This window comes from Ursus maritimus (genome assembly GCF_017311325.1).
Source record: "Ursus maritimus isolate PB19 chromosome X unlocalized genomic scaffold, ASM1731132v1 scaffold_X1, whole genome shotgun sequence".
In the NCBI taxonomy this organism is placed as follows: domain Eukaryota; kingdom Metazoa; phylum Chordata; class Mammalia; order Carnivora; family Ursidae; genus Ursus; species Ursus maritimus.
This window is the reverse complement of record NW_024423319.1, coordinates 83,825,304-83,846,112: the sequence shown is the minus strand read 5'-3', so window position 1 is coordinate 83,846,112 and position 20,809 is coordinate 83,825,304. Positions and strand designations below refer to the sequence as shown.

Genomic DNA, 20,809 nt, shown 5'->3' with positions numbered 1-20,809 from the left:
CAGATTCCTTTTTGCTATTCTTGATCCTTTCTACCTCTCTCTGTGTTTTGAAGATTAGTTTATCAGTTTTGGGGGAAGAAAGCCTGCTGGAAGTTTGATAAAATTGTATTGAATCTGTAGATCATGTGACTTTTCTTCTTCAGCTTATTAATATGATAACATTGACTGATTTTTGAATGTTGAAGCAGCCTTGCATCATGGAATAAACCTCACTTGGTCGTGATCTATAATTCTTTTATATGTTATTAGGTTTCATTGCTAATATTTTGTTGAGGATTTTTACGTCTATGTTCATGAGGAATATTGGTCCGTAGCTTTTTTATTGTTGTTATGTGTTGGTATGGTTGTTAAGTATCAGGGTAATACTGGCCTCACAGACTTGGGGAATGTTCCTTCTTCCTCTATTTTTAAAAGATTTTATGGAGTTTTGATATTATTTCGCCTATAAACGTTTAATGCAATTAACCAGCTAAACCATCTGGCTTCAGGCTTTTTTTGTGTGGGAAGATTTACATTTACTATTTGCTTACTGTTGTTGGTGAAATAGAAATGGTGCAGGCATGTGAGGCCCATGCCTGGGTCTCAGATCTCAGCTATCAGTTAGCCATCTTGGGGGGCTACTATAGTGGAATTGGAAGACAAGAAGTAAAAATTAAAATCACACTGAGATATCACTATATACTAACCATTATGGATATATATGGATATATCCATANNNNTTTTATAAACTAAAGCTGAGCATAGGGATACTGTATGACTTGGTAGTTCAAATCCTAGAAATATGCCTAACAGAAATTCATAAATATGTTCATTAATAAATAGGCACTAAAATATTTATAGCACCGCTATTCCTAATAGCCTGAAGCTACAGACAACCCAAATGTCCATCAACAGTGGAATAAACATACTGTAGTATAGTCACACAATGGAATATAACATGACCACGAGAATGAATTATCTACAACTGTATTCAACAAAACGGATGAACCTCACATTTACAATGTGAATGAAAATAGACACTAATAGACATTATAATATATATAATATATATAATAGACTAATAGACATTTTCCACCAAAATATGAAATACAATTGTTTGACTCAATTTATATAAAATAGCAAACAGACAAAACTAATCTATGCTGTTAGAAGTCAGGATAGTGTTTATCTTGGGGGTTGAGGGGACAAGGCCTGGAAGGGAGCACAGGGAATGCTTCTGGAGTGCTTGCCATGTTGTGTTTCTTGATAAGAGTTCATTGAGCTGTTTGCTTATGATCTCTGCATTTTCTGTATGCATTATACAGTAATAAAAAGGTTTAAAAAAAAGGTAAAATTGCATGCTAGAAAGCCCCTTTTCTTGTGAGTATCATAAAAAACATTTAAGGAAAAATGAGAGAGTGTCTATATATCAGTGCTTAAAAAAAGCAGTGCTCTTTCTAGAGAAGTCTTCCAGTTCTTCAACTATAATTATATCTTAGACTAACCAAATACATGACTTTATCCCATAGCAATCGACACAATACTACTCTTAATGTGTGTGCAGAAAATGAATGTATCTTACCAAATTGAAAGAAAAACAAAATCAAAATGTTATGTATTGAAACCCAATTTATCAACCGCTCCTTTTCAAATAGGAATCCCAAAGAAAGCAGAAGCTTCAGTGGATGAGACCGGAAGTCCAGCGTATTGTGGCTCAGTTCCATTGTTTTAGCACAGTTAGTAAGGGGATAAGAAATCTATGGTCTGCAACTTACATAAATGATAGCTTTTGGGGTACAGGTTAGGAAGTACGCATACGGGGCGCCTGGGTAGCGCAGTCGTTAAAGCGTCTGCCTTCGGCTCAGGGCGTGATCCCGGCGTTCCGGGATCGAGTCCCACATCGGGCTCCTCTGCTGGGAGCCTGCTTCTTCCTCTCCCACTCCCCCTGCTTGTGTTCCCTCTCTCGCTGGCTGTCTCTGTCAAATAAATAAATAAAATCTTAAAAAAAAAAAAAAAGGAAGTACGCATACCTTTTGGGGATGTGAATCACCTGCTGCCACAGCATGGAAGTAATGAGGAAACAATTGCCACCTTTAGATGTCTGTAAGGTTTAATAACTATATTCCTGTAACATCGGCTAGAGCTATGCCTAATTTGCCAATGCATACAGTCATTTTAAACTTAAAGAGATACTTTAAGTTAAAAAATTCTAGTCCGTTTTTTAAAAATATACTCTGGTGAAGGGAAGAGAAAGAACAGTTCCTTGTGGCAATCTTTCCTGTGTCTTAAATGTCAACGATCACAAAAACTTCTGGCTTCTACTCACAGATCTGCCTTCCCAAATAGGTTTTGGCCTTGACTCTGGTGTTCTGCAGGTGTTTGGACAATGAAAACTCTTCTCCCCACCCTAGAAATTTCAAAAAAGGTGGCCAATATTAAGTACTTTTACATCTCAGGGTATGAAGAGCTAATCAGTGCTGAATTTATAAAGTCCTTCATCCAAAAAGTGAAGTGGAAGAGATTACAAGTCATCTCCTGGGGGCTGTCTTTTTACCATGTGTAGGGGCTTGGGGGTCTCTGTGTGAATCATGCGACCAAACAGGACTATTGCTCAAATGCCCTACCCGAGTGTCTCCCTATGCATGTAATCGCACGTCAACGGTGGTGGTGCAGGTATTTGTATTTTCAATTGACTGAAGGATACTTGGCTTTGTCTGCCTTCTGTTCACTTAAGCTGTAGCCTGTCATGCCCACTTCCCCCTGCACCCCCGATCGCAGCATCCAGCACCCCTCTGCCCCACTATGAGACATCTGATGCGTCCCCCGCTGTGAGTTCCAGCTGAAGTCTTTCTCAGTCAATGGCTTTATACTTTTTCTCCACTATGAGTTTTCTGGTGTTTAATGAGATTCGATCTGTCAGTGAAGGCCTTCTGACATTCTGTACAAGCATAGGGTTTCTTTCCGGTGTGAATAATCTGATGCATACTTAATGTTGCTTTCTGGATAAAGGCTTTCCCGCATTTACTGCATTCATAGTGTCTTTCTCCAGTATGAGATTTCTGATGGATAGTGAGGCGGGACTTCCACGTGAAGGTTTTCCCACAGTCGCTGCATTTGTAGGGTTTCTCTCTAGTGTGGATTTTCTGGTGTGTTATAAGATTTGACCTGTCGGTGAAGGCCTTTCCACATTCAGCACATATATTGGGTTTCTCTCCTGTGTGGATCTTCTGATGCACACGGAGTTGTGACTTCTTAGTAAAGCATTTTCCACAGTCACTGCATTCGTAAGGCTTCTCTCCAGTATGAATTCTATGATGTGCGATGAAGTGTGATTTCTGGATGAAGGCCTTCCCACATTCAGGACAAACGTAGGGTTTCTCCCCTGTGTGGATCCTCTGATGCACGCTTAGTGTTGATTTCTGGATAAAGGCTTTCCCACATTCATTGCATTCATAGTGTCTCTCTCCAATATGAGATTTCTGATGGATTTTGAGGCGTGACTTCCATATGAAGGCTTTTCCACAGCCATTGCATTTATAGGGTTTCTCTCCAGTATGAGTTTTCTGGTGTTTAATGAGATTTGACTGGTCACTGAAAGCCTTTCCACATTCAGCGCACATATAGGGTTTCTCTCCAGTATGTGTTTTCTGATGTGTAGTGAGGTTTGTCCTATGAGTAAATACCTTTCCACATTCTGTGCATATATAGGGTTTTTCTCCCGTGTGAATTCTTTGATGCACGTGCAGTTGTGACTTCTTAGTGAATGATTTTCCACACTCGCTGCATTCATAAGGCTTTTCGCCTGTATGGATTCTCTGATGTGTATTGAAATGTGATTTCTGGATGAAGGCCTTCCCGCATTCCGTGCATACATAGGGTTTCTCTCCTGTGTGGATTCTCTGATGCATTCTGAGTGCTGATTTTCTTGTAAAGGCTTTCCCACATTCACTGCACGCATAGTGTTTCTCTCCAGTATGAGTTTTCTGATGTATAGTAAGGTCTGAATTCTGGGAGAAGCCTCTTCCACATTCCCTGCATTCATACGGTTTTTCTCCGGTATGAATCCTCATATGTCTAAAGAGATAGGATCTGTGGAAAAAGGCTTTTCCACATTCACTGCATTTATAGGGTTTCTGCCCAGTATGAATTTTCTGATGTGTAATGAGGTTTGACTTGAGAGTAAAGGCCTTCCCACACTGAGTACATATATGGGGTTTATCTCCTGTATAGACACTTTGAGGTACATTAATCTGTGGCTGCTGGATGAGGGCTTTGTCACTTTTATGGCATACATGGGCTTTTTCCTCAGCATGAATTCTCTGATGCTCAAAGAGATGTGACTTCTGGGGGAAGCTCTTTACACACTCAGTACATACATAAAGTTGCTCCCCAGTCTGAATTTTCTGATGGTGGATGAGAACTTGTTTGTTGCCAAGATGTTTTTCACATTGATTAATTTCACAGGTATTTGCTCCTATATTCACATTCTCAGTAGAGGAAGAACTATGGGTGAAATTATTATCATTTCCAAAAATCTTATCAAGGTTCTTTGTCGCATTGCTTTTATTATGATTGTGTAAGTTTAAAGTATGCTTCAAACTCTTTCCAAATGTGTCATAGTTATGGAGTCTTTTAATTGAAGGAACAAGCTTGGTACTCACATGAATTATTTTTTCAATATTTTTACATTCATAGCCCCTCTCCTTAATCAATACTTTCACATGACTTAAAGGGTGATTTTGGCTTTCTTGATATCTCTCTAGCTGGCTATTATTTTGCCACAATTCTTCTAAAATGGAACACAATGGATCTTTTCCTATGGGTTGACCAAATTTCTCATAGTGGAATGAAGCTTTTCCAGAAATTCTCTGTTGTTGCATTTCCCCAATACCCTCATCTAGAAAGAAAAAGAAAAAAGTAAAAATGACTCAAAGGACAATCAGCAGAGGGGAGGGGGTACAGGTAGTTCAGACAAGATGAACACAGAAATGGAAGAGTCCCTGTGACAATAATGAAAATATGAATAATATAGTAATACAAAATTCTTCTAAAGCGCTCACTATATACAAAAGAATTATATGCCATTTATGATGTGCCAGGCACTGTTCCAAGTGCTTTACACATCATAGCTCATTTAATCCTCCCTAAACACGAAGAGGTAGCCATCATTATCAGTCATGTTTCATAGATGAGAAAACAGAAGGACAGAGGTTACATAACTTGCTGAAGATCAAATGGCTAAATAAGTGAGAGAGATGGGATTTGAATCCTGGGGATTCATATCCACCATGTAGGAGGTCTGGAGAGCGAGTCTAACCAGAAGAAGAAGGTGAAGTTTGTTAAGGGAAATCCTAGCATGGAAGAAATAGTTCAGATTCATGTCTTTATTATTTATCAGCTCTAAACCTTTCTAATCTCTTTGCTTTCTCTTGCTTTTCCCTCTGAACCATAGGAGCACCAACATAAAATGTATGTGCCTCAAAGACCCACTCCTCTACATCTACAGGAAACACTGTGGCAACATCAGCCATCCAAATAGTAAATAGGTATCTGGGCTCCAACTCAATAGCCAGCTGCAAGTTTTCCTTGGTCCCAAGGATATATGCTTTCAACAAGTGTCAAATAGGTGAGGGAAAGCCACCTATGGCAGAAACTGCAAGCCATCCACCAAAAACTATTGGCATTTGCCTCTTCTTTATAGTTCTAGAATGTAGCTGGGCATTACATGTACCAGCCTCACTTTGTCCTCCCAATGGAGTATGGGTAGAAGCGTTATATGCAGCTGTCAGGTTGGGCCTTAAGACAGTGGGCAAAACTCTTCCCCTCTCTCCTTCCCACTGGACTCAGCAATGGCCCAACATTAACCACACAGCTGACAATGATGCCTTAGGAGATGGCAGGGCAATGACTTGGAACATGGTCCCTGAGTGACCCATTGGGATCAGAGTCGACTTGTTGAATGAATCCACTCGTCTCAGAATTCTTCTACGAGAGAGGACATATGTTGATACTAGGCTTGTTGTTTTGCCCCTCTGCATATTCAGAATGTATTGTCCTTGGCATCAGCTCTAATTTCAGTGCACTTCTAGGCAGGTTGTATCTACTATGAATTTACAAATCAGACATGGTACCGCTCATATCCATACTTCATTTGGCACGGTTTTCTTCTGGAACACAAAGACTGAAATTGTTAACATTTCATGCAGCTGTCTTCCCTTTCCAAATATAATTCATGGTCCTTTGAATTCCTCTGAGCAGACACTTGAAAAATCCTTCCGAAAGAGAGCAAAATATCCTCCTCTGCCTAGCTCCCCAGATTCAATAAATTTAAGTTTACCAAATGTTTTCTGTGCTTTGCTTCAGAAAACTGAAGAATAAATGTGCCGGGTATCAACTTATTGCCTCTCAACTCTAAATTCACTCCTCTTTCCCTGCTCTACAAAAATGGATCTGAGTCTCTTTAAATATCTGTCACGATGTGGAGCCTTTTCAGCACAGGGTTGATGGAGAAATACTGCAGGAGGAGGGGGTTTTGCTTCCCGGTCCCGGTGGGCTCACGCAGCGGGCTCCTGTCCAGCAAGGGCAGCTTGTCTGGCACCAACACTGGGCTCCCGATGCACACGCAGCTTCCCAGGCACCCAGGTCTTGCAGCGTGGGTGGCTTCTCTGGACCTCAGCTCCTGCAGTGTGGATGCCTTTGCTCGCACCCAGCTCCTGCAGCCCATACGGCTTCCCGAGCACCCAGCCCCTGCAGCGCTGGAAGGGTCTCCAGCTCCAGGCTCCTGTAGTGTGTTGCAGCCAGTGGCACTCAGCACCCGGCACTTACCCTGGCACCCCTCTCGGATGATGTGTAGGGGCCTACCTCCAGTGAGAAGCTTCCCCATGATCGGCTGTCTCTGGAACCCCAGAGCGCAGCTTTCCGGCAAGTTCTACCAGCATGGTACCACGGTAACTCTTCTTCCATGCTCTGGGCCATGACTGGGTCCCTCAACAAGGTCTGGATTCATCCCTGGGAAGCAGGGGAGGCTCTTCCTTGGGTGCTCCTTCAAAGCCCTAGAGGCACTGGCTGTTCCTTTTATCTGCTATTCCTTTATTCTTTAGATTTCTCTTTGGTTTTGCTCACTAATCTCTTGTCACTTCCATCTCACCAGAGCTAAGAATTCTTTATGTTATGCTTTCCCTGTTCAAATTTGTATGTAGTTTCTCTTTCCCGATCAGCCCCTGAGTTATACAATAAGAAACAGGCTTTTAATTCTGGGAACTTCCTAAACACATAGAGGTAAAGGCCTCGGTTACCACACAGTCTAAAATCTGTGTTTTCCTGAGTTCCTGTGGGAAGAAAGATGAGAAAAAGGCAAGAACCGCACACGCTGGATTACGTGAGCCATTTCACAGAGCACCAACGTCTGATCACCAGGTGAAAATGTGCCATCTGGATAGACAGGGCACAGAATAAAGAGTCAGCTTCACGGAACACTAACAAATGTGGTAGACACCAAGAAAATGTTAAAAAAGCACAGCAAAGGAAACAATCAACAAAATGAAAAAGCAACCTATGTAAGGGGAGAAGATATTTGCAAGTCATGTATCTGATAAGGAGATACTATCCAAATTATATAAAGAACTCCTACAACTCAACAGCACAAAATAAGCAAACCCAGTAAAAAATGGGTAGAGGAGCAAAATGGACAGTTTTCCAAAGAAGATATCCAAATGGTCACTGAAAGTGAACTAGTAAAAAGAATGGAATCAGCAAATTCAATGAGGAAAAAAATCACCATAATCCAGACTTAAGAAAACATGGAGCTGGTTTTAGGTGATATTACTGGGAACTGAGAAGATGAACTGAGAACTGAAAATGATATTTGCAAAAATGGAAAAGCACTAGGAACTGTAGGGTGACTAATTAAAAAAAAAAAAGCTGAAAGATTTAAGGAGCACTAACAGAATGTGACAGAATTTGGAAGGTGGGAAGGCGATGCGTGAGATGATGATTCCAGTTTCTGAGGGTCAAGAGAAACATTTCATGGGAACTTTCTGCATAGCAAATCTAGTACTAAAGTACCAGTGAAAACCAGACTGGAGATGTCAAAAGCAGAGTCATCAGAATTCAGTATGGATGAATCTTTGCACGTATACAAAGAAAAGATTGGTGAACAGTGGACAGGGTCCCTAGGGCAACCTCATGTATGGGGATAAGGAGGAGAAGAAAGGGGCGCCTGAGTGGCTCAGTCGTTAAGCATCTGCCTTCGGCTTGGGTCATGATCCCAGGGTCCTAGGATCGAGCCCTGCATCGGGCCCCCTGCTCAGTGGGGAGTCTGCTTCTCCCTCTCCCACTCCCCCTGCTTGTGTTCCCTCTCTCACTGTGTCTCTGTCTGTCCAATAAATAAATAAAATCTTAAAAAAAAAAAGGAGAAGAAGGCTGGAAAAAAGGGCAAGTAATAAACTGGATGCAAACCAGTAAGAAACAGACAGGAAACTCAAGCGAAACAAGATAAAGTCACTCATAAAAGGAAAACTCAAAAAGACCACACCAGGTCAATAATGAAAGGCTGAAAGTAGGTATTGGAGAAAGGCAAAATAAAAAATGAGATACCACTTTATACCCACTGTTGGCCCCAAAATGAGAAACTCTGCTTCTAGTAATTGTTGGCAGAAACTAGGATAGCAAGAACCTTTGCGCACTGTGGGGTTCGTATAGATCCGTGCAGCCAATCCGAGAATAATATGGTGGTGCTTGGTCAAATGCAGGATACAAATATGCAATGGTTAGGCAAATCCCCTCTTCTATAAACATTCCCAAGAAATCCTCACCCTCCAAAAGGGAACACTTCTGTAGAAATCTATCGTAGAGTTGTTTGTATTAGTTGGGAATTTGTATTAGCAACAACCCTAGGTTCCACCACTGGGTGAGAGGTTAAGGAAGATGTGGTACTGGCACACTGGGGAATACTGTGCAGCCATTTGAAGGAATGAAGCCAGATAAACACACCGCGATATGGACAGACCTTATGGGTGAGTGAAAGAAAAGGAACACAATTAAGACATGGGGTGCGATATAATTTATATATACTAAAAATACATACTCAGAAACCAATACGTCAGGCTTTTAAAGACTATCACACAAATTCACAGATAAAACACAGTAGCTCAGCTGCCCCTGGGAGGAGCTGTAAGGAATGAGCATGTGGAATTGGAATAAAAGGCAAGAAATGTTAAAATACCTGAATGTACAAGGCAAGAATCTAAGATAAAGGGGGTGAGAGTGGAATAGGAAGAATAGAAAGGTCTTAGATAAGATAGGGTGGTATGTATGGGATCCAGGGTACAGAGACTAGAGACAGCTCTCTTGTCAAAAAGCCAAGCAATGAAGACAATGGCTATTTGCAAGGGTTGTACTTGGAGAAACTTCTTAGGCATCAAAGGAGCTTCTGTGAACTATAGCCAATAAACTACAGAAATTTAGAACTTTCGCACCTGGGTGCCTCGGTTGGTTAAGCATCTGTTTTCAGCTCAGGACATGATCCCGGGGTCCTGGGATTGAGCCCCACATCAGGCTCCCTCCTCAGCGGGGAGCCTGCTTCTCTCTCTCCCTCTGCCTACAGCTCCCCCGGCTTGTGTGTTCTCTCTCTCAGTCAAATAAATAAATAAAATCTTAAAAAAAAAGGAAGTTTGGAACTTTCAAGGCAGGTGATTTTCACAGTCTTTCAAAGCTATCAGCCTCTTCTAGAAAAAGTGAGGTTTACTTCCATGTCCCCCATCTGCATGAGTCACGCTCACTCACCTGAACAGCTCTGATGTGGGGTTTCCCCCTCCAACGTCCATGGCCCCTCTCCTTGCTCCAACTTGAAGATGACCTCTGGTTTGGGAACCTGGTACCCTGTTAACAGGAGACGGTACAGGATTGGGTCCAGCTGATTGGATTTCAGGGGACTTTCAATGACATTTCCATTTGCTCTTCAGAAAAGTAATCACATTTCACTGGGAACAAAGTAATAATGATAGTGCTGAAAAGGGCCTGAAGAATCTTGGACAAATCCAGGATGACACCATCACACACTTAAGATGTTCCAGAACACCCAGCAGCTGAGAATGGAAATAGCCACACTCAGGCCCCTGGCAGACACACAGGGCAGCTGTGCTTACCCACTGACAGCAAGTGGCTGTAGTTCTCCAGCGTCACATCCTGGTACAGGCGCCTCTGAGCAGGGTCCAGTTGCTGCCACTCCTCCCTGCTGAAGTCCACAGTCACATCCTCGAATGACACGGAGACCTGTAACAACACACTCCTTTTTTTTTTTTTAAGATTTTATTTATTTATTCGACAGAGATAGAGACAGCCAGCGAGAGAGGGAACACAAGCAGGGGGAGTGGGAGAGGAAGAAGCAGGCTCATAGCGGAGGAGCCTGATGTGGGGCTCGATCCCATAACGCCGGGATCACGCCCTGAGCCGAAGGCAGATGCTTAACCGCTGTGCCACCCAGGCGCCCCTGTAACAACACACTCCTGTTCAAGGCGACACGGTCAGCACCGGGGGTTGGAAGGAAGACAAACAGGAAGTTGTCTTTAATGATGTTTTACCATAAAGTATCACACAGGGTTTTCATTCAGTACCTGGTTTTGTATATCATTTTGTGAGAGGAAAAAACTTATTGATGCTTCTTGACATTCATTGTGTAAGTAGTACGTTCATTTGTTTATTTATTCAGTCGCTCTTTTGCAAAGATGAGGATTAAAATAGGCTCTCTTTAAGTCGTCTAGTTAGTGTGGGAACTGCATATATGTACTGACTGATTATGCGCCAGGCCATGGCAATACAGAATTGAGTAAAACAGAACTGAATAAAAAGAAACACATAGGGGAAAAGGCGAAGTAATAGAGCCTTTAAAAACAATACAGAAGATGCATTCCCAGGTTTTGGCACCTCCCCCAAGTACAGAAAAAAGATAATATAGACAAATATCTTTATGATCTCAGATTAGGAAAATGATTCTCAAGCAAGAAGCAAAAAAACATTAACCATAAAGAAAAAGATTGGTGTCTGGCTACAATAAATTTTAAAACTTCTATTCATTTAAAAGACAGCATTATAAGAGAAGGAAAGGAAAGACACAGAATAGGAAAAGATATCTGCAACACATGTTACTGTCAAAGGGTTCATATCTAGAGGATGTGAAGAACTCTTACAAACCAATAAGAAGAAAGGAGACCGCTGAGAAGAAAAATGGGCAAAGCATTTGAACAGGCATTTTACAAAAGGGGAAATCCAAGGTTTCAATAAACAGGAAAAGGGCTTAACCTTAGTAACCAGGGAATGCAAATTTAAACCACAGTGAGGGGCACCTGGGTGGCTCAGTTGGTTGGGCGTCTGCCTTCAGCTCAGGTCATGATCCCAGGGTCCCAGGATCAAGCTCCGCATCAGGATCCCTGCTCAGCGGGGAGCCTGTTTCCCCCTCTCCCACTCCCCCTTAGCTCCTGCCCAGTAGCCTTGTACGCACTCTATCTCTCTTTCTCTGACAAATAAATATATAAATAAACTACGGTGAGATACCACCATACAACCCCTAGAATGTCCTCAATGAAAAAGACCAATAGTACAAAGTGTTGAGGAGAATATGGTGCAATGAGAACTCTCATATTGCTAATGGTGATCTGAATTGGTGCAACTATGTTGGAAAGTGTTTTGTCTTTATTGGGTAATGTTAAAGCATGCATACACTAGGACACAGTGAGTCCATTCATGGAAATATGCCCATTGGAATATGTGTACATGTGCAATAGGAGGCATGGCCAAGAATATTTATAGCAGCATTATTCAAAATGTGTGTAATATTTCATGATAAAAAGTTAAAAATTAATAGTAATGAAAAATCAGTGTTCAACATAATAGCAACAGTATCTACTCCCTTTGTGAAAAATATTAAGAATATTTTCTGGGGTGCCTGGGTGGCTCAGTCGGTTGAGTCACCGACTCTTGATTTTGGCTTAGGTCATGATCTTGGGGTCGTGAGGTCGAGCCCTGAGTCAGGCTCTGCACTCAGTGCAGTCTGCTTGAGATCCTCTCTCTCCCTCTCTCTGCAGTTCCCCCCTCATTCTCTCTCTCTCTAAATACATAAAATTCTTTTTTAAAAAAGAATATTTTCTTAGTTGCTTTTATTTGCATGATCCTTAAGTATATACCCCACCCACCCATCCATGAACTAACCAAGACGGGTTTTCTGGTTAGGGAGATCTGGGGAGTTGACGGAGAGAACCATGTGAATGTATTACCGATTCAAAAATTAAGTTAAAAATTACCAATGGGACCAAAATGGCATAGACGTAATTCTCTATTTCTCCGGCTAAGTACAGCTAAAACCCCTGGGCGTGATATATAAAACAAAGATAAGAACACTCCGTAGTTGGAGAGAGGGAGGCAAACTTGCCACGATCCTCAGAACCTGAGGAATGACACAGTGGTGATTTCCCCGAGTTTTCTTTTTGCCCCACACATCTTGGACTAGGTGCTAGAGAAACTGGCAACCTAGAATGCCAACTGGCACAGACAGAAACAGCCCCAGGAAAGCCTGCTTTCATTAGTTAAAGTACCAGGAAAAAGGCAACATGGCAAGAGAGAAAAACTTAAATAATACTGCCCTGTTTCAGCCAAGCACCACAGAAAAAAACAAAACCACAAAAACACTGTGCTCCTACTCCCATTCCCATCAGCAAAGGCTGAATGGGGAGCCTAGAATTTCATCCCAGCCTGGGATGATGGTAATGAGACCCCTCCCCCACAGTGTCAGTTTAAGCTATGTGGGGATCTTGGGACTTCCAGCCCCACTTGATCACAAGGTGTCCTCTGCTTTCCCACCAGGGTGGTGTCAGAGGTGGTGTTAGTGGGAAGCCTGAAATTCTACCCCTGCCCAGTAGCAACAAGGTGCTTGTCCCCTTCTAGGGGGTCATAGGAGGTCAACTGGGGAAAGTGAACTTCTACTTCCACCTGGCAATAAAGAGCATTTTTCAGAATCCTCTTCAAAAGGAGAAGATTCTCCTTTTCTAGCAGAACAGTGTCAGAGGAGGCCTGTTAAACACAAGATTTAAATAATACGCAGAGTCTCATAGTTCCCAAAATATCCAGGACATAATTGAAAATCAGGCATCATGAGAAGAAGCAGAAAAATCTCAACTGGAACGAGAAAACACAATCAAGAGACACCAACATTAAGATAACACAGATGTTAGAATTATCTGACAAGAATTTTAAAGCAGCTATCGTAAAAACGTTTCAATATACTTAAAGGAAATTTGAAAATAGAAAGTCTTAGCAAAGAAAGAAAAGATAGGAAGATGAACTGAATGGAAATTTTAGAACCGAAAAATACAATGACTGAAAATTTAAAACTCCACTGTGGGCTCAACAGCACAGTAGAGAGGGACAGAGGAAAGAATCAGAGAACTTGACAGTGGAACAATGGAAATGATCCAATATGAACAGAAAGGAAAATTGGCTGGAAAAAAAAATGAGCAGAGCCTCAGGGACCTGTGAGACTATAATAGAAGATCTGGCATTTGTGTCATCAGAGTCCCAGAAGGAGAGGAGAAAAAGTGTGCGGCTGAGAAAGTATTTGAAGAAATTGGCTGAAAATTTCTCAAATTTGGCAAAAATATCAACTTAGAGTTTCAAGAAGCTGAGCAAACCCCAAAAGGAAAAACCAAAGGAATCTACACCAAGACACGTTATAATAACACTTCAGAAAACTAAAGACAAAGAAAAAAATCTTAAAATCAGCAAGAGAGAAACCACAACTTACCTATGGGGGAAAAACTATTAAAGTGGCAGTGGATTTCTTATCAGAAATCATGGAGGAGAGATGGAAGGGGCACAACATTTTTCTTTTTCTTTCCAAAGATTTATTTATTTATTTTAGCAGGGAGGGGCAGAGGGAGAGGGAGAGAGAGAATCCTCAAGCAGACTCCCCACTGAGTGCAGAGCCCGATGCGGGGCTTGAGCCCAGGACCCTGAGATCATGACCTGAGCCAAAATCAAGAGTCGGCTGCTTAACCAACTGAGCCACCGAGGTGCCCCGGCACAACATTTTTAAGTGCTGGAAGAAAAGAACTGTCAACCTTGAATTCCATATCTGGCAAAACTATCCTTAAGAAATGAAGTGGTAATGGGTGCCTGGGTGACTCAGTCGGTTAAGCATCTGACTCTTGATCTCGGCTCAGGTCATGATCTCAGGGTCATGAGATTGAGCCCTGAGCTGGGTTCCACACTGAGCACAGAGCCTGCTTAAAATTCTCTCTCTCAGGGTGCCTGAGTGGCTCAGTCGGTTAAGTGTCTGCCTTCAGCTCAGGTCATGATCCCAGGGTCCTGGGATCAAGCCCCACGTCGGGCTCTCTGCTCAGCAAGAGCCTGCTTCCTCTCCCTGCCGCTCCCCCTGCTTATACTCATTTCTCTCTCTGTCAAACAAATTAAATTAAAAAAAAAAAAGATTCTCTCTATCCCTCTCCCTCTGCCCCCCCCCAAAAAGAAATGAAGTGGTAATGGCCAATAAATACATGAAAAGGTCCTCGGCATCATTAATGATCAGGGAAATACAAATTAAAACTACAATGAGATACTACCTCCCACCCACTAGGATGGCTAGAATCAAAAAGTCGGAAAACAGCAAGGATTGGTGAGGTTGTGGAGAAATTAGCACCTTCGCATGTTGCCAGGGGAGTGTAAAACGGTGCAGCTGCTTTGGGAAACAATCTGGCAGTTCCTCAAATGATTAAACACAGTTACCATTTGACCCAGCAATTCCATTCCTAGGTCCATGCATCCTCACGAGAAATGAAAATATACGGCCACATAAAAACATGTACACATACGCTGATAGCAGCATTACTCATAATAGCTAAAAGGTGGAAACCACCCAGTGTCTATCAGCTGACAAGTGGATAAACAAAACGTGACACATCTATACAACGGAATATTATTCAGCCGTAAAGGAGGAATGGAATAACTGACACCCGCTAAAACATGTACATGAACAGCACGCTCCACTTCTTCCCCATCTGTACCCACGTACGCATTTACCCACCTATATGGACTGGCGGCTTCCTAATTTATTCATCAGCTTATAATAAATTACTATCATTATTTATTTTGCTACCCAAACTGCCCCAGATTTGGCCAGAGGGAGTTCCCTGAAACATTATGCTGAGGGAAAGAAGCCAGACACAAAGATCACAGATTACATGAGTCCATTCGTGTAAACTGTCCAGAATAGTGAAGTCTATAGAGACAGAAAGTATATTAGTGGTTGCTTAGGGTTGGGGGAGGCAGGGAACAAGGGTGGGGTGGGGAGGAGTGATGGCTAAAGGAAATGGGGCTTCTTTTTGAGGGGATGAAAATGTCGTCAAATTGATTGTGGTGATGTTTGCTCATATCCATAAATATAAAAGTCAGTGAACTGAACATTTTAAATGGGTAAATTGTATGGTATGTAAATTTTATCTCAGTGAAGCTGTTATTAAGGAAGAAGAAATGAAAAGGAAATCAAGATATCTTCAGATGAAAGAAAACCAAGAAAATTTGTGGCCAGCAGACGTACCCTAAGTGAATGGCTAATGGAAGTTCTGTAAATCGAAAGGAGATAAAAAGAGAAGGAATCTTGCAACACCAGGAAGGAAGAAAAAATGGAAAAAGCAAAAATATGGGTACACACAATAGACATTCTTTCTCCCCTCGGGTTTTCTAAATTATGTTTGAAGGTCGAAGCAAAAAGTATTACTGTCTGTTGTGGATCTGCATGTATGTGGGGGGGCTATTTAAGACTATTGTATCATCATATAACCCGGTGGAGGTAAAGGGATTTAAAGGCAGCTAAGTTTTCTATACTTCACTCTAACTGGTAAAATGTCAACACCAGTAGACTTATTTGGCGGTGGAATAGATCTGTATCTGTATTATTGCACAAGAATCAATACATGAAAGGCAGAGAACTACACACACGGTAGCAATGTCAGTTTCCTGTACGCTGTGATGCAGGATGTAACCACGGGCAGAAACTGCATAATGAGACCTCTCTGTACCTTCTTCACGACTTCCAGTAAATCTATAATTATTTCAAAAATAAAAAGCTTTAACAAGCTACCAATATTACCTTCAGAAGGACTGGGGTAATGGGCACACCAGTAAAATCAGATGGTATGTAAAAGAAGCATTCATTTCTTCCCTATCTATCTGCCTGCCTGCAAACCTATCTGCCTATTATACGGACGGGTGACTTCCTACTTTATTCAGTGGGCTATCATCTATTGCTTTCATTATTTATTTTGCTACTCAAATTGTCCCAAATTTGGCCAGAGGGAGTTCCTTCAAGGTGGCTCCTGTGTACTTTCGACATGCCCCCATCTTTTGAGCACTTTATTACTTTCCGGTACAATGAGCTCTTCCAGGATCATTTTGTACTCTCTCTGCTCTAACCCTGGAGTCAGTCATTTCTCCAAGAAGCTCTGGTTCCTATTAGGATATTTACATGGCCTCAAACTGTCTCCCCGCGAAAGAGTTATTAATTACACAGGGGAAAATAGTCACATTACAGAACTTGACAGACACCATCTTAGTCATGGTAATCAAAGCTAATATCAATAAAGGCTAAATTGATATTGAATGCCTACTGACATGAAGCACTGAGAAGAACACAGCATTGTTTCTGTGACACTCTTGAGAAAAAAAGGAATAACCTAAATCTAATTATGAGGAAGCAAGAAACAAATCCAAGTTGAGGGACATTCTTCCAAACGGTCCGTGTCATGAAAGTTGAGGAAAGGCTGAGACACTGTTCCGGATTAAAGACTAAAGAGCCATGACAAGTAAACACAATACAGGAACCTGGATTGCATCCTGGATCAGGGGAAAATGCTATAAAGGACCTTCTTGTGACAACTGGGGAAACTGTATATTATACATTATATATTAGATAATTAGCTAATACATGGTATGTTAGTACCTTATCAATGTGAAAATTTCTTCATTCTGAAAACTGTACTGTGGTTACGGAAGAGAATGTCCTTGTTCTTAAGAGAAATGCATCGAAGTATTTAGGGGTAAATACTAAAAATAGTGTCCGCAAATTACTCTCAAATGGTTCAGAAAATAAAGTTTTAAATATAGCTGTGTGTATACACATATACACGTACTTACACACATGCATAAATCGGGAACAGAATGAAAGCAAATGTGACAAAATGTTTTGGGGTGATTTTGGATGAAGGGAATACGTAGTTCTTTGTGCCGTTCCTGTAACTTCTCTTTAATTTAAAAATTATTTCAAAAGAGGGGCGCCTGGGTGGTGCAGTCGTTAGGCGTCTGCCTTTGGCTCAGGGCGTGATCCCGGCGTTCTGGGATCGAGTCCCACATCAGGCTCCTTCGCTGGGAGCCTGCTTCTTCTTCTCCCATTCCCCCTGCTTGTGTTCCCTCTCTCGCTGGCTTTCTCTGTCAAATAAATAAATAAAATCTAAAAAAAATAAAAATAAAAAAATAAAATAAAATTATTTCAAAAGAATCAAAAGTTAAAAAAAAAAAAAACAACCAAAGCTTTGAAACTCCTAGTCGAAAATTTAGGTGAATATTTGTTTAGGCCTTGGGGTGGGTAAGGATTTCCTAAATGGAGAGAAAATGCGCTGAGTATCAAAGAAAAGACCTAATGATTTGACTATGAGGTAATGAAGAAGCCTTACGCACTGAAAGACCCTTTGGCCTTTGGGGGCCCTGGTCTCCCTCCCCTTGTTAGTGGATGTTCTGGTGCACCAAGCGTGCAGGGAACGCTCAGTACCTTCTCCACCAGCAGCAGCTCCTGGAGGCAGGTCCACAAGCACTGGGCCGTGCCCAGCACTTTGCCACCCACCAGCTCTCCTGAGCACAGCCCCGAGGGGTGCTGAGGGGAGGCCCTCCACTTGAGCCCCTAGCAACACACCTGACCTGGGCCCTCTTTATCACCTAAGGGCAGTCAACCGGGGGAGCCCTGGGGTCAGCCGCAGGGAAGCTCTCATTCTGCCTGTCCATCCTCCGGAACAGCTTGCCAGCTACCCCAGGATAGACCAGCATGTGTGTGGGTAACACAGCAGGGAGGGGCCTCAGGGGGCAGGACAGGAGTGGCTATTTACCAACCAGTATGAAAGAATGAAAATATTCCATCATTTGACATTGTTAAACATTTTAACAACTCCAGTGGCTCATGTTGGTGGACAAAAGACCACTCTCATCTGTCTTTCTCTCCCTGGGAGTCACTAAGGCCCCATTCTCCGGGAAAGTGTACAAAGTCCATGACAGGCATTCTCAGCATTAACAGACACAAGATGCATATATACAAAGTATACCGCCCACAGAGGCCCCTCTTTGATCCCTTTCCCCGCAAAAATAGAAGCTTTGGGAGGGGGATTTTGGCGCTAGAAATCTGGATAGAGAGTTGCTAACACAGACTCGCCCAGATTCCAGCCTCACCTGCCACATATGAAAAGGTTTGATTTCCTGTGCCATTTCTACCATGGAGGATGGTATGTGTGCCTACCACCACCAGGACCCCTACAAGGACTTCCTCATCCTAGGTGAGGATCCCCACTCCAGCTCCTCACGGCTCTCCAGCGACCCACACCGCTCTCCTGTCTCCCTTCAAGATCATCCAAGCTAGCACACTACGTGCTCTCATCCCCGGGGCCGTGCTGGGCTGCCAGGACTGACCTCTCACTGTCCGTTGTGTTCCTGGCCCTCTGCTCTGGCCCATCCTGCAGTGGGCTTAGGGCTCAGTTCCCCCACTTCTGGGCTGCCCTCACTCCTGCCAGAGAACACTTCCACGTCACCTCCTGTGATATGACCCTGCCCTTCTACACCCTGTCCCAGCCTAGCAGAAGGGCTTCCGTGGTGCTTACGAGACTGGCTCGAAGTGTGCAGTGAGTTCTTGGCTCCCTGTACCCTCACTAGGGGCCAGAAACCCAGCTTCTCTGTATGTTTGCCTTTGGCTGGGGTTGCTCTGATCTTTCCTGCTCCCTCTGGCTGTTCCCTCGTGCTGTTCTCCGTACCCCTCCGCTGCTCCCTCTGGCTTTCCCCTGCTTACCCTGCCCACTCCTGTCTCTTCCTTCTCCCTGCTGCTCCCTCTGCTGGTCCTTATTCCTTCTGCGTAGTCCCCATCTGACTCTTCCCTGGTCCCTCTGTTTACTGTTCCCTCTAAATGTTGCTTGCTTCTTCTGAGGGCCCCCTGGTCTCTTTCTGGATTGCCCCTGGCTTCCTCTAACTATTCCAAGCCTCCTGTTTCTTCTTCCCTTTGACTGCTCCCTGGTGCCTCTGACTGTCCTGTGTTTCCTTCGACAGTTTCCCCTGTAGCTGATCCTTAGTCTGTGGCACCATTCTTCTGACTGTGCCCTAGATCTCTGGCTGTTCCCTGGTCCTGATGAGCTCTTCTTATTCCTTCTAGTTGACACAGACTGACTGTCCTTTGAGTCCTCTGTCTGTTGTCCAGTCCCAATTCTTCCCTGTGCCTTGGGCAAATCTGGAATGCATTTCTAATACACCCTCACTTAACACTCCGACAACTGGTTACAGGGGGGTTGGCAGGCGGCACACTTTGCGGAGAGCTGGTCGACCCGGCTCCTAGCCTAGGATCTTGATCACCAAAGTCTACTAGTTCTGGGCACTCCACCATGCTTGATTTCGTAATATCATCTTCTCCATCACTTATATCATGTCTGACTATTTCCTGGTTCCTCTGGTTGTTTCCTGGGTAGGGTAACCAACTGTCCCATTAGCCCAGGACTTTCCCTATTTTAGCACTGAAGTCCCACATCCCAGGAAACCTCTGTCACCCTGTCACCAGAGAACTCTGGTTGTTCCTCAGCCCCTCTCCAGCTTCTGCAACTGGCCCTTAACCCCAGTGCCTGTTACATGGGGCCTCTAGCTGCTAACTAGCTTCAGGAATGCATACTATGCCTTTCAGGTGTTCTCTAGTCGCTCTAGCTGTTCTCTGGTCAGTCAGGCTGCTCTTCAACACCAGATAAACTTTTAATGCCCACTTTGTTGTTCCCTAGTCCTCTGGTTAGCCCTTGGGACTCTAGTAAACACCCTGTGCCCAGTACAGCTTTGCTGTTCCCTCTGGCTGTTCCCCGACCTCAGAGACTATTCCTTGTTCCGTGTGGCTCCTGATGTCCTCAGCTACTCCTCAGACTGGGAGGCCTTTCTCTGTCTTTCCACTGTCCCATGGGTCTGTCCCCTCCACACCCCTCCACCTGTTTATAGCCTCAGCAGCTGGTCCCTGCTTCCTCTGGCTGCTATCCACTCCCTTCCCATTCTTTCCTATTTTTTTCTTTCTTGGTACCTCTACCGTTCCCCATCCCCTCAGATTCTCCCCTAAACCCTGGTGCTTTGTGAAGTTGCTTGTCCCACAGACTCTTGCCCAAACCTGTCTGCTTTTTCCATTTTAGCCACATCTTCTATTTTCTCATCCCTCTGGATGGTCCCTGCTCCCTCTGGCTGCTATCTGGTTCCTCTACCTTCTGGTCCTTCCTCCTATTTTGAGATCCCTCTTATTGTTCTTGGACCTGTTCGCTTTTCCCTGCTCTCCACTTCTCTAGGACCTGATGACTATTTCTTGGTCTTTCTGCTGCCCCTGGCTTCTGGGCTTCTGTTTCCCATTTCCTCTGTTCCATTGCACTCTCATCTGTCCGCTGGGTCCCTTGGCTATCCTCCATCTCCAGTAAGTACACCATGGTCCCTTCAGCTGTTCCTCATCCCTCTTTCTCTTACTGACCCTTCTGCCTATTTTTCAGCTTCCCCCACTATTTCCTAGTCCCGCCAGCTGTTCCCT

General features: G+C 43.4%; 1 protein-coding gene across 4 annotated transcripts in view; it reads right to left on the bottom strand.

Moving 5' to 3' along the window:
• Positions 1-732: 732 nt before the first annotated feature.
• The window catches only part of ZNF41 (zinc finger protein 41), a 45,897-nt gene continuing 25,820 nt past the window's right edge, over positions 733-20,809 (bottom strand). For all 4 annotated transcript variants that reach the window (XM_040632332.1, XM_040632334.1, XM_040632335.1 and 1 more), the window contains exons 3-5: positions 10,125-10,251; positions 9,763-9,858; positions 733-4,876 (exon numbers count right to left, since the gene is read on the bottom strand). In XM_040632332.1, coding sequence (XP_040488266.1) covers positions 2,844-4,876; positions 9,763-9,858; positions 10,125-10,251 — 2,256 coding nt within the window. In that variant the 3' untranslated portion in view covers positions 733-2,843. The remainder of the gene's footprint in view (positions 4,877-9,762; positions 9,859-10,124; positions 10,252-20,809) is intronic.